This window comes from Rhinoderma darwinii, chromosome 11 (assembly GCF_050947455.1).
Source record: "Rhinoderma darwinii isolate aRhiDar2 chromosome 11, aRhiDar2.hap1, whole genome shotgun sequence".
NCBI lineage: Eukaryota > Metazoa > Chordata > Amphibia > Anura > Rhinodermatidae > Rhinoderma > Rhinoderma darwinii.
Window position 1 is genome coordinate 76710255 of NC_134697.1, and position 21511 is coordinate 76731765.

The 21511-nt window shown below is 42.0% G+C and overlaps 1 protein-coding gene across 2 annotated transcripts in view; it reads right to left on the minus strand.

The window, feature by feature from the left end:
• ANXA11 (annexin A11) overlaps positions 1 to 21511 on the minus strand; it is an 80290-nt gene that overhangs the window by 30855 nt on the left and 27924 nt on the right. For both annotated transcript variants that reach the window (XM_075841766.1, XM_075841767.1), the window contains exons 2-6: positions 16856 to 16936; positions 11154 to 11248; positions 4562 to 5014; positions 4276 to 4363; positions 2474 to 2568 (exon numbers count right to left, since the gene is read on the minus strand). In XM_075841766.1, coding sequence (XP_075697881.1) covers positions 2474 to 2568; positions 4276 to 4363; positions 4562 to 5014; positions 11154 to 11248; positions 16856 to 16907 — 783 coding nt within the window. In that variant the 5' untranslated portion in view covers positions 16908 to 16936. The remainder of the gene's footprint in view (positions 1 to 2473; positions 2569 to 4275; positions 4364 to 4561; positions 5015 to 11153; positions 11249 to 16855; positions 16937 to 21511) is intronic.

A 21511-nucleotide genomic window follows, 5' to 3' on the forward strand; every position in this document is an offset into this window, starting at 1 on the left:
ATAGGCATAATGGATTTATACAAAAGGTTATTTGGGGGTTTATTTAATTTATATTTTAAAAAAAAAATGCTTTTCTCTAATGCTTATTTGGCAACTATTGCATAAGTATAGCTACATGAATTTAACGAAAAATACTTTTAATAGTAAAGAATTACCGATCCTTCCGATTTTAGAGCCACTATGTCCCCATGCCCACTGTGATCCACAGGCACCAGCACAACAGAATTGGAAGCTTTTTCCATGAAATGTGATTAAAACGCCCTCAGAAGGGGCATCACGTTAATCCATCGTTTATAGAGGCGCGTTCAAAAGTGAGGTCACATGACGCTTTAGCGGCTCCAGTGTAAAATCTGCGTCATGCAGTCTGGCGCAAGCCCAAAAGAGCTGAAGCTATAAACACCCACAAGCTCTCCTATGATATATCTGGATGTCAGCTGCATAGGCACTCTGAATTATTGCTCTCCCCAAAAAAACAGCGCTGTGCTAATGTATGGGTAGCGGTGGAGAGATCCAATTTTTTGTATAAAGGCTTAAAAAAGACAGTTCAGCTTATTAACCTGCAATGTTGATCCAGATGAAAGCAAAAACCCCCATGAGGCAAAAGTCACTTTTCCTCATCTTCGAGAAAAAAATTCCTTCCCTACTTCAATTATCGCAATCAGAAAAAAATCCTTGGATAACGACCCATCTACAGTAATCTATTAAACATAACTTGTAATATTATTATACTCAAGAAAGGCATCCAGGCCCATTTTTAACTCTTTCAGTGAATTCATCATAACAACTTCCTCTGGCAGAGAAATCCACGGCCTGAGGCCCCATGTACACGACTGTAAAAAACCTCCGTTTTTGCGGACCGCAAGTGCGGTCCGCAAAAATGGACCCATTCACTTTAATTGAATGCGGACACCTTTCCGTAGCGCTACGAATGGGTGTCCGTGCCGTAGAAATGTTCAGAAAATTATGGAACATCTTTTGCATTTTGTATGGGAGCACGACCCGAAAAAGCAGGTGGCAGTCGCGGGCCGTGATTGCAGGCACTGTCGTGTGCATGGGGCCTCACTGATCCTAAAGTAAAGAACCCCCTTCTACGTTAGTGCAGAAACCTTCTTCCTCTAGACACAGAGAATTCCCCCTTGTTATAGTTGCAGTCCTGGATATAAATAGATCATGAGAGAACTTTCTGTATTGACCTTGGATATATTTATATATAGTTATTAGGTGTCCGTCTTTTTTTTTTTTGTAAACTAAATAACCCTCACTCAGGAACACGCATCTCTATGGACGAAGTGGTCACATGATGCCACATCTGATGCCATTTTAATCACGTTTCACGGATAAAATGGTCACAATTCTATTGTGCTGGTGACTGTGGATCACAGTGGGAACCTGGACATGGTAGATCTAAAAGAAGGACAAATCGAAAACTATTTACAAAAGGAAATGTACTTCTTCTCTAATTTAAATGAATGTAGCTATACTTACTGTATGTAATATTGCCCAAACTCTTTAAAGGGAACTTATCCTGAATGTATTATTTGAGACGGCATATAGGGAGCAACAATGAACCCCCACTGTTTCCTAAATAGAAATGGCAACAGTGCTCAGAGATTTCCTTCACTCACTATGTCTGATATACAGTAACACATGCTATCGAGCTTCATTAATTTCAATGCAAGCTCATAATGCGATAATTTTACAAGAAAAATAACTGGTATATGTTGAGCTGGACTCCTGGGATAACGTCTCGTTTCATGTGACGCTGCAACCTGTTATTGGCTGCAACGACCACATGGGACAAAACGTCATCTCAAGAGGCCGGATTCAAATCAATGGGGAAAATCTGCAACAAAATGCGTAGCCATACCGCAGCAAAAACGGATTAAACAATCCGCACTGCAGGTCAATTTTACACAGAGTTGATGAGATTTGTTAAATCTAATCCATTTTGCTGCTACTGTAATGCGCTGAAGACTTTTCGCCCACAAATCCGAATGAAAAATCTGCAGCAATTACGCTAACCGTAAACATAGCCTAATTGTGCTAGTATATTTGCCATGACGCACTGGGATCCTGGGTTCAAATCTGACCATGGACAACATCTGCATGGAATTTGTATATTCTCTCCATGTTTGTGTGGATTTCCTAAGAGTTATTCAGAATTCTGAGAGAGTAATTAGACAATAACCCCCCAATAGGAACAGAGACTAATGTAAATGGTGACAATTTCTTTACAGCGATGCAAGAAGATTTCGCTATATAAGCAATGAGAAAATAAATTAAAAAACTCTGCATGGTTACTGTACATTGTTGATACTGGGGACTAATTAGACTTTCCTGTAGACCTATAAATATATCCGTGCACATAGTCCTATCCATCCATTGTTTTCATGGCTGGCAGTATTTAGAGGACTGAAAAACGATGTACAATGCAAATATGAAGGTGCAGGTTATGATTCGCCTGAACACCTACCTTTCCATAAGCAGTTTTGAAGGATAAACTGATCTGCTGCCTCTGCTTGCTTGACCGGCTTCCCAGGCATTCAATAATGGCCTGCTCATCTGTTCCTGTTAGCAGAACAAACACGTTTTTGTTTTATTTAGAGTGTATCTCCAGTTTTAAATTGAATATGTTTAAAAAAAAAAAATAATAAATTAGGAAAGCAGAAAACTAAAATTTCCACACAGATTACAAATATTTAAATATTGCATGAAAAAAATGTTCTAGGTAACATATCTGTAGCTTTATTTATTTATTTTTTTAAACTTGTGGTATGCTCTAAACCCATCATTTGCAGATGTAATTGTGCCATTTAATTTATTTATTTTTTTAAGCTGGCATTAGGGTGGGGGGAAAGCAATTTTTAATTACTCAAAACTCCATATACAGTCTTTCCTTTCTTGGCAACAGCAGCAACTGCTCTCACTTTTAAAGCTTCGTTTTGAAACGACGGAACCCTTGCACAACGGAGACAAACGTAAACTATTTGCGCCAGATCCGTCACGATTAAGATCAATGGTGATGCAAACGGAAACCTACAGTTTCTGTGTGAACTTTCCATCAGAACGAAACTCTGACTGAAACAGACGAAATGCCAGAACGGAGCCCTGACGCAGGTGTGATCAAAGCCTAAGGCCTTATTTGCACTACCACATTCGGTCCGTGATACACGGTCCGCATGTCGGCCGAATTTCCCGGACCAAACACAGGTCAGGGAGCCGGGCTCTTCGCATTACATTTATGTATGACGCTAGCTGTCCCTGCCTCCCCGCGGGAATACTGTCCCGTACTGAACTTTCAGAACGGAGATGGCTACAGCCTATGGCTATGTTCACACAGAGTTTTTTTTGCAGGGAGAAATTTTCATCTGCCTGCACACTGGAATTCCAGACGGAATTTTGAGGCAGATTTTCATCTGCCTGCACGCCGTTTGCAGCATTTTTTTTACTGCGTTTTTCGCCCCCGCGGCCATTCAGCGCTGCGGGCAAACGCAGCGAAATATGCTTGCTCTGCCTCCCATTGAGGTCAATGGGAGGTCAGAGACGTAGACGCCCGAAGATGGGCATCTTTTTCCCCGCAAGACAATTTTTCCACTAGCGGGAAAAAAACGCCTCCGCCTCCTATTGAAATGGGAGGCATTTTCTACCGTTTTTTGGCGCGTTTTCCGACGCGGTTTCAGCGTCAAATAACTCAGTGTGAATTGGCCCTAAGACCCCATGCACCGGACTGTGTGTATTTCTGTCCATAATATTGACCATATTGCAGTCAATATTGTTAGGGCTGGCTGCTATATATCGAACAATATTATCCACTAGAAAAACTACAAAGCTTCTAGTCAAGAACTGAAATACGCCATTTGATGAAGCATGCGGTTAGTATTCGGCCATATTAAAATATGGCAGTATGCATGCCGGCTATATTTAGGATCTATGTTTTATGGATCCCAAATACTGTCTTGTGCATTGGCTCGAAGATCCCACTATTGGCAAGCAGACACTTGCAAATATTTTGCCTCTATCCACACCCAACGGAATGTCTGGGAAATCTGAACAGTCAGAATACATCTATTTCTAAGATCTATGGCTTAGTCAAGTGGCTAAGCTTTGCACTGTTCAAATAAGGCAGCATATCGGTCACTGACACAGCACAATCATAATTACCCACAACAACATCATGCGAACATTAACTATTTTTATAAAGATATTATAATGACAGACAACGGACGATAACCCCAGGAAACAGCTGTAGTGGCTTGTTTTTCCACAACTTCTTACCAAATCCTTTCATGGCCTTCCTGAGAACTTCAGAATCTCTCAATGGATCAAAGTTGGGGGCATCTGTAATAGTGCCTCGCTTTCCAATCTAGATAGAAATAAGAAACTACTCAACCAACTTTTGTTGTTAACAATATACTGTAACTGTGTGCACATTTTTTATAAGGTATTCACAAATTTACTTCTTTGGGTTTGTCATCGTTAAACAACCCATTACCATATACCCTATATTAGAACAGAGAAATTTACATAAATTGGAGACTACAGTTGTGCATATAAACATTACCGTCATATGAGGAATATTGGGTATCACTGATGGTTGTGTTGGATATTGTGGCATGGAGGGATTTACTGCTGGAGCCTGATGATAGCCTGGTATTGGTTGCTGGCCAGGGAATGTCATTGAAGGTTGTCCTGGCGTTGGCATTGGTGGCTGTCCTGGTGCGGACATTGGTGGCTGTCCTGGTATTGGCATTGGTGGCTGTCCTGGTGCGGACATTGGTGGCTGTCCTGGTGCTGGAAGTGGTTGTCCCGGTAGCTGACCTGGGTATCCTGTATTATACCCAGGCATCCCTGTTTGAGGTCCACCCCCTGGAGCAGGGTACATGCCATAACCATGAATTTGAGGCTGCTGTGGTGCCCCATAACTAGGTGCTTGTGGAGGTGGGTACCCACCACTTGCTGGTGGATACATCCCTTGGGAAAGGTTCATTCCTCCAAATGGATATCCTGATCCTTGCTGTGAGAAACAGATTAAAGTCAATAAATACAATAGCAATGTATGTTAACTAGAAGTTATCAATAACTCATGCATATTCATATCACTTTTCTCAAAAAATTTACCAAAAAATTCCTCAATCAAAATAAAACAAATATCCCAGTCCTCTGTGAGCAGGAAGTCTGTGAGGTGCATCTTCAACCGCGGGACATTACTTTGGCAACTTATGCTGTACAGCCCGGAAACATGCAGTTGTAGTCGTTATGCTGGTTATATCAAAGAGGTTGTATGAGATTGAAAAATGTGTCTGCATTCTTCACGAAACAGTACCCCTCTTACCTAGAAGTTGTGGATGCGATTTTTATTGAACAAAGCAGAAACTTTCTTATCTCATACAACAAGGACCCTTTAATGCACAGAGTATCTCGAAAGCTTGCACTTGGGGAGCCACAGTGAAAGAATAAACGGCTTTGGTTTGTGAAATGACCCTGGTAGGTAAATTTTTGCTAATTCTGAAAATTTTCCCTCGAGTTTCACGTTAAACAATCTTTTTGGTCGATAATCTTTACTCTGATTATGCATTTATAATGATTCTTGCCACAGAGAATGATGGATCAGAAAGCTTGTCTTATGTGGAGTATATGTTTGCATCCGTAGTGCCCATAGTTACCACAAATACACATTTTCTTGGCAGTTAGTAAAGGGCCTTTGGCTATGCCGCCGTGTTTTCACAGTGGCCAGTCTGAGTCCTGCACGGATGTCCTGTGTGGGCTGGAGCTCAACTGTCTTATGACAGCCGGAATACCGCTCTAACAATTGCAGTTTCTATCGTGAGCGTTTAACCCCTTAGATCAAGCGGTCAATAGCAACCGCGGCATCTAAGTGGTTTACAGAGAGAGGGGGCTCCCTCACCTATCGGCGGCTTGTAAATGCATTCACGGGCCACCGATGGGTTGCCACAGCAGCTGGAGGCCTAACAAAGGCCCACAGGCTTGTCATGGCTATTTGCCTATTAGGCCATGCCAGAGGCAATAATGCTTTGAAATCCCTAGTGGGAGTAAAAAACTATTAATTAGCGTGAAATAAAAATGATTAAAAAAGGTGCACAGTTAAAAAAAATAAAAAAAAATAGCATTGTTTTCCATAGAGTATTTTTTTTGCACTTTTACAAAATGAATCCAAAACAAAAATACAATAACATACATGGTATCGCCGTGATCGTAATGACCCGAAAAATAACCTTAACATGTTATTTAAACCGCAAAGTGAACGCCGTAAAAATAAAGTTAATCAATAAGTCCCATGTACCCCAAAATGGTACCAATGAAAACTACATTTCATCCTGCAAATATCAAGCCCTCATATCGCTGCATCAACAGAAAAATATAAAAGTTGTGGCTTTGAGTGTGATGCAAAAACCAAAATTATTTTCACTCAAAAGTGTTTTTATTGTGCAAAAGTAGTAAAACCTCAAAAACCTATACATTTTTGGTATCGAAAAATCGACCAACCCATAGAATGAAGGCAACATTTTATTTACATTGAACGATGAAAAGCGTAAATTTAAAATGCTCAGAAAAAGGCGCAATTGCAGTTTTTTTCTATCCACCCCCCCCCCAAAAAAGTTTTAAATAAAAGCTAATCAAAAATGTGTGCCGCAATAAACAAGTCAATGTACAGCTATCTTGACTGAAAAATAAAGAAATAAAAGTTATAGCCCTTTCAATGCAACGATGGAAAAACCAAAAACAATTGCTTGGTTATAAAGGCCTAAAAGAGGCTCGTCATTAAGGGGTTAACTATGCCAGAAACCACAGATACAAAACACAATACATTGGAGGAACAAAATGATAGCATAGAAATAACAAGATTGGTATTCTCCGAAAAATATATTTTTAGTTGAATCCATTAGTGGACACAGCACCATGGGTATATGCTCCTGCCACTAGGAGGCAACCCTAGGTAGGTAAGAGTCTTAGCTCCGCCCAGAAAGGTTATACCCTTGCCACAGACACCAGCTGATTCAGTTTTCTACAAAAGCAGTAGGAAAGAAGAACACATCCATGTCCATTGTCCCCGGAGAAAACGCAGAATAACAGGTCTCGGGCCTGAGTAAACAACAAAAAAATATGATGGTGGCATCAGTGTCCCCAAATAGATTCAATGAGAAATAGATTTTTTTAGGAGAGTACAAAAATCTTGTTTTCTTGTTAATCATTGTGGGACAGAGCACTATGGGACGGACTTAAGAAGTCCCAGTGGGTAGGAAAAAAACAGTACAGCTATGTCAGTCACCTAACACTCAGATGACGTCAACACTGCAACCCAGACTGGTATCAGCAGAGGCCAAAGAATGAATTTAGAAAAGCCCAGATAGTAGCCTTGCAATCCTGAACAACTAAAAGCTTTATACCAGATTGCCCAGGGGAAGCCAACAGCACAGGGCAGTAACCCGAAAAGGAGGACGTTTACCCTTGGACCAATAGGTTTCCAAAATCACAGGCTGGATCCAATAAGCAATTTCGGCCCTGGATGCTGCCAAACCCTTGCATGGCCCTTCAGTAACAACAAAAAATAAGAATCAACTTTGTCGCAGCCAGATAGATTAGGGATGCTCAACTCAAGGCAATGTAAAGTCTGTTCCCTCACATGAGATGGGGAGTTGCAAAAACGGGGGAGAACAATCTCTTCACTAATATGGGACCTAGAGACCACCTTCAGGAGAAAACGTAACCATAACATTTGACTTGCAGTACAAGGCAGCAAGTTCCGAAATCTGCTTGATAGAGGTGATAGCCACCAGAAAAGCTACATTCCAGGCAGCAAAATGTCTCTCAAAGGTTCAAAAGTTATCAACTGAAGAGCTCCAAGTATTAAATGAAGATCCCAAGGATCAAAAGGATGTCTTAAAGGAGGGACCACATGAATTACCTCCTGCAAAAAAGTCTTCATCTGAGAACAAAAATCCTTTTCTTTATCTAAAAATGAGTGAACAGAGCAAATATCTGACCCCATTGGATGAAAATATTGCTTTCACACCAGTGGAAATAAGCCTTCCACGTACGGTGGTATTCCTTGGCTGATTGAGGTTTTCTGGCCTTCAACATCGTCCGGATGACTAGCTAAGAGAGACCCCAGTGCTTAGAACCTCGGCTTCAACAGCCACGCTTAAAGAGGCTCTGTCACCAGATTATAAGTGCCCTATCTCCTACATAATCTGATCGGCGCTGTAATGTAGATAACAGCAGTGGTTTTTATTTTGAAAAACTATCATTATTGATCAAGTTATGAACAATTTTAGATTTATGCTAATTCGTTTCTTAATAGACAACTGGGCGTGTTTTTACTTTTTACCAACTGGGCGTTGTACAGAGAAGTGTATGACGCTGACCAATCAGTGACCTATCAGCCAATCGGCGTCATACACTTCTCATTGCTCCAGCCCAGCTTCTTTTACTGCACAATCACGCTGTAACAATAGGCTGGAACAATGAGAAGTGTATGACGCTGATTGGTCAGTGTCATACACGTCTCTGGACAATGCCCAGTTGGTAAAAAGTAAAAAACACGCCCACTTGTCTATTAAGAAACTAATTAGCATAAATCTAAAATGGTTTATAACTTGGTCAAAAATTATAATTTTTCAAAATAAAAACCACAGTTCTCTACATTACAGCGCCGATCATATTATGTAGGAGATAGGGCACTTATAATCTGGTGAGAGAGCCTCTTTAAATAAATCTCAGGTAAAGTGGGGTGGAATTGCAGACCTTGGGGAAGCAGGTACGGAGGAAGCAAAAGACATCTTTGGACATCTGCGAAAAGGTAGATTACGTCTGAATACCAGCTAGGCCAGTCTGGATCACCAGAATCATGGGAACGCTCTCCCGCTTGAGCATTTTGGGAAAGAGTGGAAGTGGAGGGACGAAATACAGTGTATTGACCAGCGCATCGACTAATGTCCCTGGAATCCCGTGCCCTGGCCACGTAGGTTGGAACCTTGTGGTTGAGGCAGGATGCAAAGAGATCCACATCCAGGTAGCCCCACATCTGGCACAGTTGATTAAATACCCTTGCGTGAAGAGACCACTCTCTAGTATCTAGACTTTCTCTGCTATGAAAATCTGCTAACCAATTGTCCACTCCTGGCATGTGGACCGATGACAGTGCTGAAATATGTTGTTCTGTCCACAGTAGTATCAGAGAGTAGCAATTGGCGTGGAGTAGTAGTTCTGGATCCTATCCGGCTGACCCTAAAGAAGGAGAGTCTAGTGGGAGAGGGATAGGAAGATGTCCTGCAGATCAACCTTTTGGAATTGAGGGCAACTTCTTCCTGCGACCCAGTTCCCTGAAATGTGTGAGGACCGAAAACTGCACTCCACCCGGACAGACTGGCATCCGTTGAGGAGAAAGGAGTGTCCTGGAAAAGAAAAACCGCCTTGGTTTGAATGGAGGCTACCTTGTCCATCAAAACAAAGACCCTTGCTGTCCTGGTGTTGAATATCATTCCTAAGAACTCAATGCTCTGAGTTGGGCCCAACGAGGATCTTTCCTTGTTAATGATCCATCCACATGTTCTGTATGTGTCCAGAGATTTAAAGACTGAAGATTGTCCTCTCTGAAGGGTGCCTTCACCAAGAGAGGACACCGACTCCCCTGGCGGAGAAGCAACATGAGTCGCCAGGACCTTGGTGAAGACTCGGGGAGATGTGGTGAGCCCAAAAGGGAGAGCAACTTATGAAGAAAGCCCACCGCGAAACAAAGGAAGAGTTGGTGAGTCTTTGCAATGGGGATATGGACTTATGCATCGCAAATATTGATGGAAGAGAGGAAGTCTCCCTGTTCCAGCATTGAATGATCGACCTAAAGGAACTGACGAACGTGAACGAAGTGGTTCAACTTCCTAAAGTTCAGGATTGGACAGAGACATCCATCCTTCTAAGGAACTATAAAAAGATTCAAACAGAACCTCTCAAATTGTTCCAGCTGAAGAACCAAGACAATAACCTACCGCAGGAGAGGGAAAGAGTAAAACTCTATCTGGAGCGCGAGGTGGAGTAGAGAGCGAGAATCTTTGAAGAGTAAGCTTTAAAAACTATCTTTAAACCAGTAGACACCACCTTTCGAAACCAGGCATCTTCCACATAAGTGAGCTATGTCTCCTGAAAGGAAAAGTGGTTTGCCCATTCGGAAATCTGCTGTGAGTGGCGAGACAACTTCATGCTGAAGGTATGTTGTTACAGGGAGGTAAACACTGCCAAGCTGGTATAGCCTTGAAAGATGGCGTCTGGAGTCAGTAGTCTGACCCACCTTTCAGTCAGGTCTGAAAGAAAATGATCTGCCACAGAGAGAAAGGAGCGAAATAGGTGCCACCGGAGAGTAGGCCACATACGGTAAGGACGGTTCAGAGCCTGATACAATGCCGGTATGCAGCTGCTTTCTGTACGTTGAGCAGGCCTTGCTCACACTGGCGAATGCAAAAGTCGGGTGCAGAGCTGAAACGGAGATAACAAAAGCAGATTTAGCTTAAAAATTCAACTTCTTGTCCTGAGGGCCACTAGGAGAAGTAGTCTCAGCCACAGTAGTAGTGGTCCTTGATTGCCTAGCAATAGGCAAATCCACAGAAGGACACAGTCCACAATGTGACAAAATTTTCCTGAAAAGGAAACAAAAGTATTTGCGCATCTAGAAACAACAAGACACCTGTCCGGATGTTTCGCTATGGTTTGGGAAACACATTTGTGGCGCCGCTGGCGCTGTAGAGGTGCTTTCTCCTCAGAAGGAGAGATGGGATCGACATGAAAGTTGTGTCTTACAGCACATATTAACGCCTGCATTGCAGCTGACAACTGCATGTAACCGCTGCATCCAATCAGAGGGCTGAGCTGGGGTCTCTGGTGACTAATTGTATTTCTGGCATAATGGCAGAAATAGAACATATGGCCGTTAAGCCCTTTGATTAGCTGCAGCGGAGCGACAGAGCTGAATCGCCAGGGCAAGGATAGATAAGAATGGCTTTATTTTGTTTATTTAATTTGCAGCCCCTAAGAAAAAAAATTCACTTCCCGGATAATTCTTTAATAGCAGTCACACAGCTTTCTTTTCAGGACTAATAAAAGGCAGATTTTTTTAATTTTCTTTTATTGCTGTCAGCACTCACCTGATATTGCTGTGGATTGTACTGTTGAGAAAAGCCGGCTTGCATATCCAATCCAATGGGAGGTGGGTTACTGGGTGCGCCCCATGGGTTACTGCCTGCAGTAGAAAAATAAGCAAAATAACCATAAATTACCTAATTTAAAAAATAACCTTTTTTTGCATTTGAAAATAAAATGCAAATTTTTGTCACCAAATATTCTAAAGCAATATCTTTAATTCATCAAATATCTATGTTAAAAAAATAAATAAAAAAAAGCAGAACTTAAAAAAAAAAAAAAGTTACATTTTTTAGATCGTTTCTATGTATCTGCGGGACTGACTGCTTCTGTGAACATTGGTCCTGCCAGCGTCTGACACGCAGAATCCAGCTGTTACTGATTACATCTAAGTTTATTAACTTAGATCTGATCAATAACAGGTGGATGCCAGTTTTCAATGAAGCCATCAGTCCTGAAGAGCTGACGGATTTGGCTTTGACGGCAATATACAGCTTCTATGTATACAGCATACCTAGAAACTGTATCTCAAAAATAAATAAGAAATGTTAATAAAAAATTGGACTTCAAAAAGTTTACATAGCCTTTAAAGAGGCTCTGTCACCAGATTTTCAAACCCCTATATCGTATTGCAGCAGATCGGCGCTGCAATGTAGATTACAGTAACGGTTTTTTTTTTTCAAAAACGAGCATTTTTGGCCAAGTTATGACCATTTTTATATTTATGTAAATTATCCTTTCTTAAGTACAACTGGGCGTGTTTAAAGTTAGGTACAAGTGGGCGTGTATTGTGTGTGTACATCTGGGTGTGTTTACTTGTTTTACTAGCTGGGCGTTGGGAATAGAAGTGTATGATGCACTTCTCTTCGTTAACACCCAGCTTCTGGCAGTGCACAGACACACAGTGTGTTCTCCAGAGATCACGCTGTGACGTCACTTCCTGCCCCAGGTCCTGCATCGTGTCGGACGAGCGAGGACACATCGGCACCAGGCGACAGAGGCTACATCGACTTACCTGCAAATGCCGATGCTGCTGCAGAATCAACTGTAGCCTCTGTCGGCTGGTGCCGATGTGTCCTCGCTCGTCCGACACGATGCAGGACCTGGGGCAGGAAGTGACGTCACAGCGTGATCTCTGGAGAACACGCTGTGTGTCTGTGCACTGCCAGAAGCTGGGTGTTAACGAAGAGAAGTGGATGATGCTGATTCGTCAGCATCATACACTTCTATTCACAACGCCCAGCTAGTAAAAGAAGTAAAAACGCCCAGATGTACACACACAATACACGCCCACTTGGACATAAGTACAACTGGGCGTGTTTAAAGTGAAGAAAGGCTCATTTGCATAAATATAAAAAATGGTCATAACTTGGCCAAAAATGCTCGTTTTAAAAAAAAAAAAGTTACTGTTATCTACATTGCAGCGCTGATCACCTGCAATACGAGATAGGGGTTTGAAAATCTGGTGACAGAGCCTCTTTAAGCTTCCCTAAAAAGAATACAGGCTAAAGATAAAATATATTGGGGAAGATTTACTATTCAAAATGCATCAGCATACTGGCTGAAATTAACCCAAAATTATGGAATAATTGCCGTGCGCCACTATTATTAGCGGTTAACTTGGGCATGGCTTAAAGAGGCTCTGTCACCAGATTATAAATGCGCTATCTCCTACATAATCTGATTGCTGCTGTAATGTAGATAACAGCAGTGGTTTTTATTTTGAAAAACAATCATTTTTGAGCTAGTTATGAGCAATTTTAGATTTAGTTTCTTAAAGACCAACTGGGCGTGTTTTTAGGGTATGTTCACACGCTAGCTGTGATTTACGGCTGAAATGGCAGCCTGTTTTCAGAAGAAAACAGCTGCCTCATTTCAGCCGTAAAAGCTCCTCCTCGTAATATACGAGGCGTCTGTGACGCTCGTATATCTTGAGCTGCTCTTCATTGAGTTCAATGAAGAACAGCTCAAATTACGTTGCAAAGAAGTGCCCTGCACTTCTTTGCCGAGGCAGTCAATTTACGCGTCGTCGTTTGACAGCTGTCAAACGACGACGCGTAAATTACAGGTCGTCTGCACAGTACGTCGGCAAACCCATTCAAATGAATGGGCAGATGTTTGCCGACGTATTGCAGCCCTATTTTCAGACGTAAAACGAGGCATAATACGCCTCGTTAACGCCTGAAAATAGGTCGTGTGAACCCAGCCTTACTTTTGACCAAGTGGGTGTTGTAAAGAAGTGTATGAGGCTGACCAATCAGTGACCAATCAGCTTCATACACTTCTCATTGTTCCAGCCCATTATTACAGTGCGATTGTGCAGTGAAAGAAGCTGGGTTGGAACAATGAGAAGTGTATGCGTCATACACTTCTTTACAACACCCACTTGGTCAAAAGTAAAAACACACCCAGTGGTCTTTAACCCCTTTAGGACACAGCCTGTTTTGGCCTTCAGGACACAGCCTATTTTTTCAAATCTGACATGTGTCACTTTATGTGGTAATAACTCCGGAATGCTTTTACCTATCCAAGCGATTCTGAGACTGTTTTCTCGTGACATATTGTACTTTATGTTAGTGAAAAAATTTGGTCGATAAATTCAATATTTATTTGTGAAAAACTTCAAATTTTAGCAAAAATGTGCAAAAATTAGCATTTTTCTAAATTTAAATGTATTTGCTTGTGAAACACATAGTAATACCACACAAAATAGTTACTAGTTACCATTTCCTATATGTCTACTTTATGTTTGCATCATTTTTTTTCACGTACTTTTATTTTTCTAGGACGTTACGAGGCTTAGAAATTTAGCAGCAATTTCTCATATTTTCAATAAAATTTCAAAAGGCTATTTTTTCAGGGACCAGTTCAGTTCTGAAGTGGCTTTGAGGGCCTTATATATTAGAAAGTCCCCATAAATCACCCCATTTTGAAAACTGTACCCCTCAAGGTATTCAAAACCACATTCAGAAAATATTTTAACCCTTTAGGCGTTTCACAGGAATTAAGGCAAAGTAGAGGTGAAATTTGCAAATTTCATTTTTTTTGCCGAAATTCATTTGTAATAAAAAAAAATCTGTAACACAGAAGGTTTTACCAGGGAAACGCAACTCAATATTTATTGCCCAGATTCTGCAGATTTTAGAAATATCCAACATGTGGCCCTAGTGTCCTAATGGACTGAAGCACAGGCCTCAGAAGCAAAGGAGCAGCTAGTGGATTTCGGGGCCTCCTTTTTTTAGGAATATATTTTAGGCACCATGTCAGGTTTGAGGAGGTCTTGTGGTACCTAAACAGCCGAAACCCCCCCCAAAGTGACCCCATTTTGGAAACTACACCCCTCAAGGCATTTTTCTAGGGGTATAGTTAGCATTTTGACCCCACAGTTTTTTTGCAGAATTTAGTGGAATTAGTCTGTGAAGATGAAAATCACCTATTTTTCTGTGGAAACATAGAATTTTTTCATTTTTACAAGGAATAAAGGAGAAAAAGCCGCCCAACATTTGTAAAGCAATTTCTCCCGATTACGGCAATACCCCATATGTGGTCGTAAACTGATGTTTGGACCCACAGCAGGGCTCAGAAGGGAGGGAGCGCCTTTTGGATTTTGGAAGCAGATTTTGCTGGATTGGTTTTCAGTGCCATGTCGGGTTTGCAACGCCCCGGAGGGACCAAAACAGTGGAAACCCCCCAAAAGTCACCCTATTTTGGAATCTACACCCCTCAAGGAATTTTTCTAGGGGTATAGTGAGCATTTTGGCCCCTCAGGATGTTTTTTAGAGCTAGGGTGACCAAAAAACAGCGATTTTGGCGCTTTAAATTCTTTATTTATTACAGCGTTCACCGTGCTCAATAAATTACGTTTTAATTTATTCTGCCGGTCGGTACGATTACGCCGATACCATATGTGTATAGTTTTTTTTAAGTTTTGCAGCGTTTGCACAATAAAATGAAGTTTCTATAAAATAATTTATTTTCTGGGACACGCTATTCTGAGCCGTAACTTTTTTATTTTTTCGTCAAAAAAGCTGTGGGAGGTCTTGTTTTTTGCGGGACGGGTTGTAGTTTTTATTGGTACCATTTTGGGGTAAATGCAACTTTTTGATCACTTTTTATTCTATATCTTGGGAGGGGTGGTGACCAAAAAATAGCGATGCTGACAGTTTTCAGTTTATTTTGTTTGTGGCGTTCACCGTGCGGAAAAATTAACATTATAGTTTCATAGATTGGGTCGTTACGAACGCGGCGATACCAAATATGTGTACTTTTTTTTAACGTTTTCATTTTTTCCCTATAATAAATGATTTATTATAGGAAAACAAAACCTTTTATATTTACACTTTTATAAAACATTTTTATTAACTTTTTTTTACTTTTTACACTTTATATTTTTGTTTATTAACTTTTTTTTTTACTTTTTACACTTTCTTTTTTTGACCTGCAGCTCTGATCGCTGCTAGAATACATTACACTACCTAGGTAGTGTAATGTATTCCAACTGTCAGTGTGACGTCACAGTCACTTTGACAGTTGGTCTACGAGGATCAGCAGAGGCTGATCCTCATAGGCTGACATACATGGCAGACTTGGGGGCCGTTGTCTGGCCCCCAGGTGCCATCACAAGCATCAGAAGCCCCCACGATTGCATGGGGGCTGCTGATGCGCTACAAACCCGCTACATGCGGAGATTGCAATCGAGCCCCGCATGTAACGGGTTAATTGCCGAAATCAGCGGCGATGAGCCGCTGATCGGCAACACTGGAGAGTGTCCGCTGTCGGGGACAGCTGATCTCCAAGTTCCCGATGCACACTGTCGCCGACAGTGTGCATCGGGAACGACACAGTGACTTCCTGTCACTCTGACAGGAAGCCTATCAGGACCAGCCGAAGGTTGGTCCTGATGGGCTTCTGTCCATGGCAGACCCGGAAGCCATTGTTTGGCTTCCGTTTGCCATACTAACTATCGGCAGACCCCGCGATTTCGGACGGGGGTCTGCCGATATGTTAGAAACCCCTAAAATTCGGCGATTGCACCCGATCGCCGAATTTAAGGGGTTAATGCGCCGAAATCAGCGGCAAAGGACCGCTGGCCGGCAAGAGGGGAGTGTCAGCTGTCGGCGACAGCTGACCTCCTGGTTCCCGGTGCACACTGTCGCCGACAGTGTGCACCGGGATTAACTCAGTAACTGTACGTCCTCGTGCGGGAAGTAACTTCCCGCAACGACGTACAGTTACGTCCTGGTGCGGATAGGGGTTAAGAAACTAAATCTAAAATTGCTCATAACTTGCTCAAAAATGATTGTTTTTCAAAATAAAAACCACTGTTGTTATCTACATTACAGCGCCGATCAGACTATGGAGGAGATAGGACACTTATAATCTGGTAACAGAGCCTCTTTAAAACGAAACACCATGCGCCATCACCATGCGCCAAAAATGCACCAGGGTGGTATAAGGAAGAGAAAAGTGCCTAGCATATCTAGCTAGTTGCACAAATTGTATAAAGCAGCATGCACCACTTTGATAAACTTGTCTAAGTTTACAGAGTCTAGACAGAATAAGTATTAGTAAACCTGCCCCATTATGTCTGTATTCTGAACCCCATGAATGACAAGGGTGATCTATGTGAGTAGATAAATGCACTGTAAAGCTTGCAGTGTTACTAATCGAGACTGTACTATGCAAAGGAAAAGTTTGTAATTCTTACCGGTAGGGACAGGGGGAAACCCACCCATTGGAGGATAACCGGGATAACTCATTGTTTACTCTTATTTGTAATTTTGCACACCTGCAATGAGAATTATATGTTAAACAACAATTCAATATAGTTCAGTTAGTTGATGAGCTCATTTACATGGGATAATTTACATTCTGCATGCTTATTACACTGTTTGCATTAACTACTGCCATAAAGTAGACAAATGTAAACAATGTAGAGAAAGGGAGAAAACTTCCAGCTCACCGGTTCTGCGTCTGCTGAGATGTCGCTCGGATCCCGCGACGGCTCGCGGCATATATTGCAGGAAAAGAGAAAGATGATCCAGCGCCAGTGGTAGTATTTAAAAGGGAGAAACAGTTCCCATGTTTATTGGAGAAATATTTTAAAATCTATGGAGCGAGACGCAGTCTCAAGGCAAGAGTAAGCAAGGAATATACCCGAGCCTACGCGTTTCGAACGCACACTGCGTTCTTAGTCATGGCACTTCTGCCATGACTAAGAACGCAGTGTGCGTTCGAAACGCGTAGGCTCGGGTATATTCCCTGCTTACTCTTGCCTTGAGACTGCGTCTCGCTCCATAGATTTTAAAATAATTCTCTAATAAACATGGGAACTGTTTCTCCCTTTTAAATACTACCACTGGCGCTGGATCATCTTTCTCTTTTCCTTTAGACAAATGTAAAGATTAGAAGAGTAGTCTAATCTGTATTAATACTGTAGGGTTTATTAAATTGGACGATACATGAAAACATATTTTAGTCCACTTCAACAAACTTACCACAAAAATTCATTTAGATAGAAGTAACCAACCTGATTATTTTATTGCTAACTTATCCAAAGTGGGAAATTCTTGGATGATTGTTATTAAGCATTTTGATTGTGGAAGTAAATAAGTGTCAAAGTATCATTTAGAACGTGTCTATCTGAAACAATCAGAACACCACCAAAGATGCAAAGATTACCATCCATGGCCATATTTAATTCAACATGTCTAAAGCTGGGCTTGCACATAAGTATTTTTTTTCATTTAGCCAAAAAAACTCCCCAGATTAGCAGACTGTACATGCTTACGGCCATATCTCCCTGAGGAACAAAAGATTGGTCATATAGAAATCCAACATGCTCAATTCTTCGCTACTCAGCATGGTTGGGACTTCCTTCATATAACATGCAAGTCTTAATCAACATGCTAGTGGTAAACCTGGTCCACCACCAAATGAATGGTCTCTTCAAGAACAGCAAGTGGCTAGCAATGAAGTCATGGAAGAATACCAGGTCCACACTCCAGCTTACTTCCATCGTGGTCATGTCTGTTATAGAAGTGCTGGCCGTACTGACAACACTTCTGCTGGCATATGCTGCTGGAGAACATGGCCATGTACTAGCACTAGGGTGTAAAATGTTTTACATTTTTAGAATAGTGTGGTGGAAACTGTTAACTACGGAAATAAAAGCGAATGAAAATTTAGTGCAGACACCAGTTTATGGTATGAATATGGAAGCAGTGATCATATTCCTTTGTATGGACAACACTTCCTGTTCTTGCATGCAGCCTGGGAGAAAAATGAAAGGTGTACATTATATTATAGTATAGTATATAGTTGCAGAAAAGTATATAGTTAAGAAAAGGTAAGTGAACCCTTTGGAATTACCTGGGCTTCGGATTTGCTTACTGATAAAATGTAGTCTGATTGGGTTTGTCTATAATTGTGACTTTGATAACAATCTAAATAAAGTAATAACACACAAACCGTTGTATTGCTTATGGTTTTTATTGATTACATTAAATCCTTAAAGTGTAGCTAAATGTTTGACAAACTTCTGACATGTCATAGTGACATGTCAGAAGTTTGTATTGGTGAGGGTCCGAGCACTGAGACCCCCACCAATCGCTAGAACGAAGCAGCTGAAGCGCTCGTGTGAGCGCTCAGCTGCTTCGTGTCTGTTCGGCTTTTTCCGGAAAGCCGATGTATCAGAGTACGGGATCATAGACTCTGTATTGAGTCCGTACACCGATACATTTTATTTCCGGAGAAAGCAGAACTTGACATGTCAGAAGCTTGTCAAACGTCCAGTGCAGGGCGTAAAATTAAGTAAACCCTTGCATTTTTATGACCTGTTGATCCCCCTTTTAGAAGCAAATCACCTCCACCGAACGTATTCTGTAGATGCAAATAAAACTTGCACAACGTTGAGGAGGAATTTTTACCATTTCCGCCTGCAAATGTGTTTCAGGTCATCAATATTTTTGGGATGCTTCGCGTGCACAGCTCTCTTCAGATCATGCCAGCGCTTCTCGATACGGTTAAGGTCGGACTTCAAAGTTTCAAAACACAAATCTTTTTCAATCATTCTTTAATTTACTTGTGTGCTCTGGGTCATTGTCTTGTTGCATCACCCAACATCTTTTCAGCAGGAGGTCATGGACTGCTGCCCTTACATTCTCCAGTAAAACTTTGATAAAATTTTGAAATCATTGCTCCTTCACTTGATAGCAAGACGTCAAGGCCCTGAGGCAGCAAAGCAGCCCCGAACTATAATGATCCCTCCACCATGATACTCAGTTGGGATGAGGTTTTTCAGCCGTCTTTTAATGCTTTTTTTTATGGCCGTCTTTAGAGCGGTTTTTCTATTGACCCATAAAAAAAAACAGATCCAAAAACGGCTCAAGAAGTGTCACTTCTTTTTTACGGGCGTTTTTTCACGCACATTTTTGTACAACATGGCCGCGTAAAAAAATGCTCCGTCGAAACGAAGCACCGTTTTTCTCATGGAAACCAATGGGCAGATGTTCGGAGGCGATCAGCTTCTGTTTTTCAAGCGGGTTTATGGCCCGAAAAACGACTGAAAATAAGCCGTGTGAACATACCCTAAAAAGTACCTTTATTTAGACTGGTGGTTCATGCTCAGTCGAAGCCAGCTAGAGTAATAAAGTTGTTTAATCTTGGACTGTCCAGCCGCAACAAAATGAAGTCTATGCCAGCTACTAGCTGGCAAAGATTTTCGCTAGAATTTACACACTTTTTATTTTAAGTAGTGAGTGTGGTGGCAAAAAAAACACAGCAAAAGTTGCAAATCTTTGCGCAAATCAAACTGGAAGCAACGGCATGAGAAATCTCCCCCTATGTTCATTTCTTGGATTCATGAGGCCACTTGAGCACTTCCATAGATCAGAAGCCCTATTATTGCACAAGGAGATATTACAACATATTAGAAAATATCCTTCCAAAAACACAATTGTTTCCTCTGTAGTGGTAGAGATTCACTTGAAGGTCTACTGAAGTGTCCGAGTTGATATTACTACTCAAGAGTGCAGTTATTATCGTTTAAGAGCAGCAATTACGAAAGTAGCATATCTGTTTCCTGCTTAAACTATCATCTACCGCAGGGGTCTCGGCCGGGTAAGTGGGCCACATATAGAAAAAATGAGAAGTTTATGGGCTGCATTTCAACAATCCAGTTTAAGGGTCATCTCAGCACCCTCTGTAGATGCTGCCACATCACCCTCTGTAGATGCTCTGTGGAATTCCAGAGACCCGGAGCAGACCCTATACTAGCACTCTGCCCGGGACTCCGCTCTTGGGAAGACCCTGACAACACTGGAATTCCCCGACATTGCTGTCCAAATATAGACAGAGTCCCTGAGCAGAGCCGATGCATGCGGCCCGCGGGCCACGTACTTGAGACCCCTGATCTACCGTGTGCAAGCTATGATTTTGAAACAAACTAGTAATGCCTGCTACAAGTGAACAGTTTTATATCTATCTACACAAAGAACACAAGCAGGTAGCGTTTACCTAGTAATAAGTGCTGCCAGGACACAGCTGTAGCTACATACAAGCTTCCTGAACTTGTTTTTAACAGCAGACATTATAGATAGAGAAGGGCGTATTCCTTACAAAGCTTAGCGATGAACAAGGCCTGGAGCCTATGAGCTTAATTCACTAAGGGAGTGTTTGATATGAAAATAGTTACAGCAGCTGCCAGATATGAAACACTCCACCCACACAATCTTTGAAAACACTTCAGGACAGTCTACCTAGTAACTAGCACTATGCTACATGCCATGCTGGAGTTCAGAATTACTAACTGAATACCTCCCAACCGTCCCGGATTCCGGGCGGTGTTCTGCTGTCCCGGGCAGCCGGTGGTATGTCCCGCTGTCAACTGTATCTGCATCCTCAGGATGCAGATACAGTTGAACCCAATGCTTTAACAGGGAACCATCAGCTCCCTGCTTCACAATTAGTTCAGAGCAGAGAGAGAGCACCTCCTCTCGCCGAGGACTCCCCGGGCACAGCGCTACTTTAAAATGTTGCCTTCGGGGAAGCCCTTGACATCGTCACTTTTCATATATAGACCGTGACGTCAGTGGCTACTAATTGAGCGGAATCCCCATTGCCGATGATCTGACCGGGCATTCCGCTCCTGCATTAAACCCAAGGTCACTGTCCATATATGCGGAATATTCGTTGAGCGGAATCCCGACCAGAGTCGGCAACGGGGATTCGGCTCAAGGAGTAGTCACTGACAATATATGGACAGTGACATCAGGGCTTCCCCCTAGGAGCCGAAGCCCCGGCCTATACTATGGCTGGGGATTCCGCTCCTAAATGGAGTCCCAATGGCGCCATCTACAGGGGG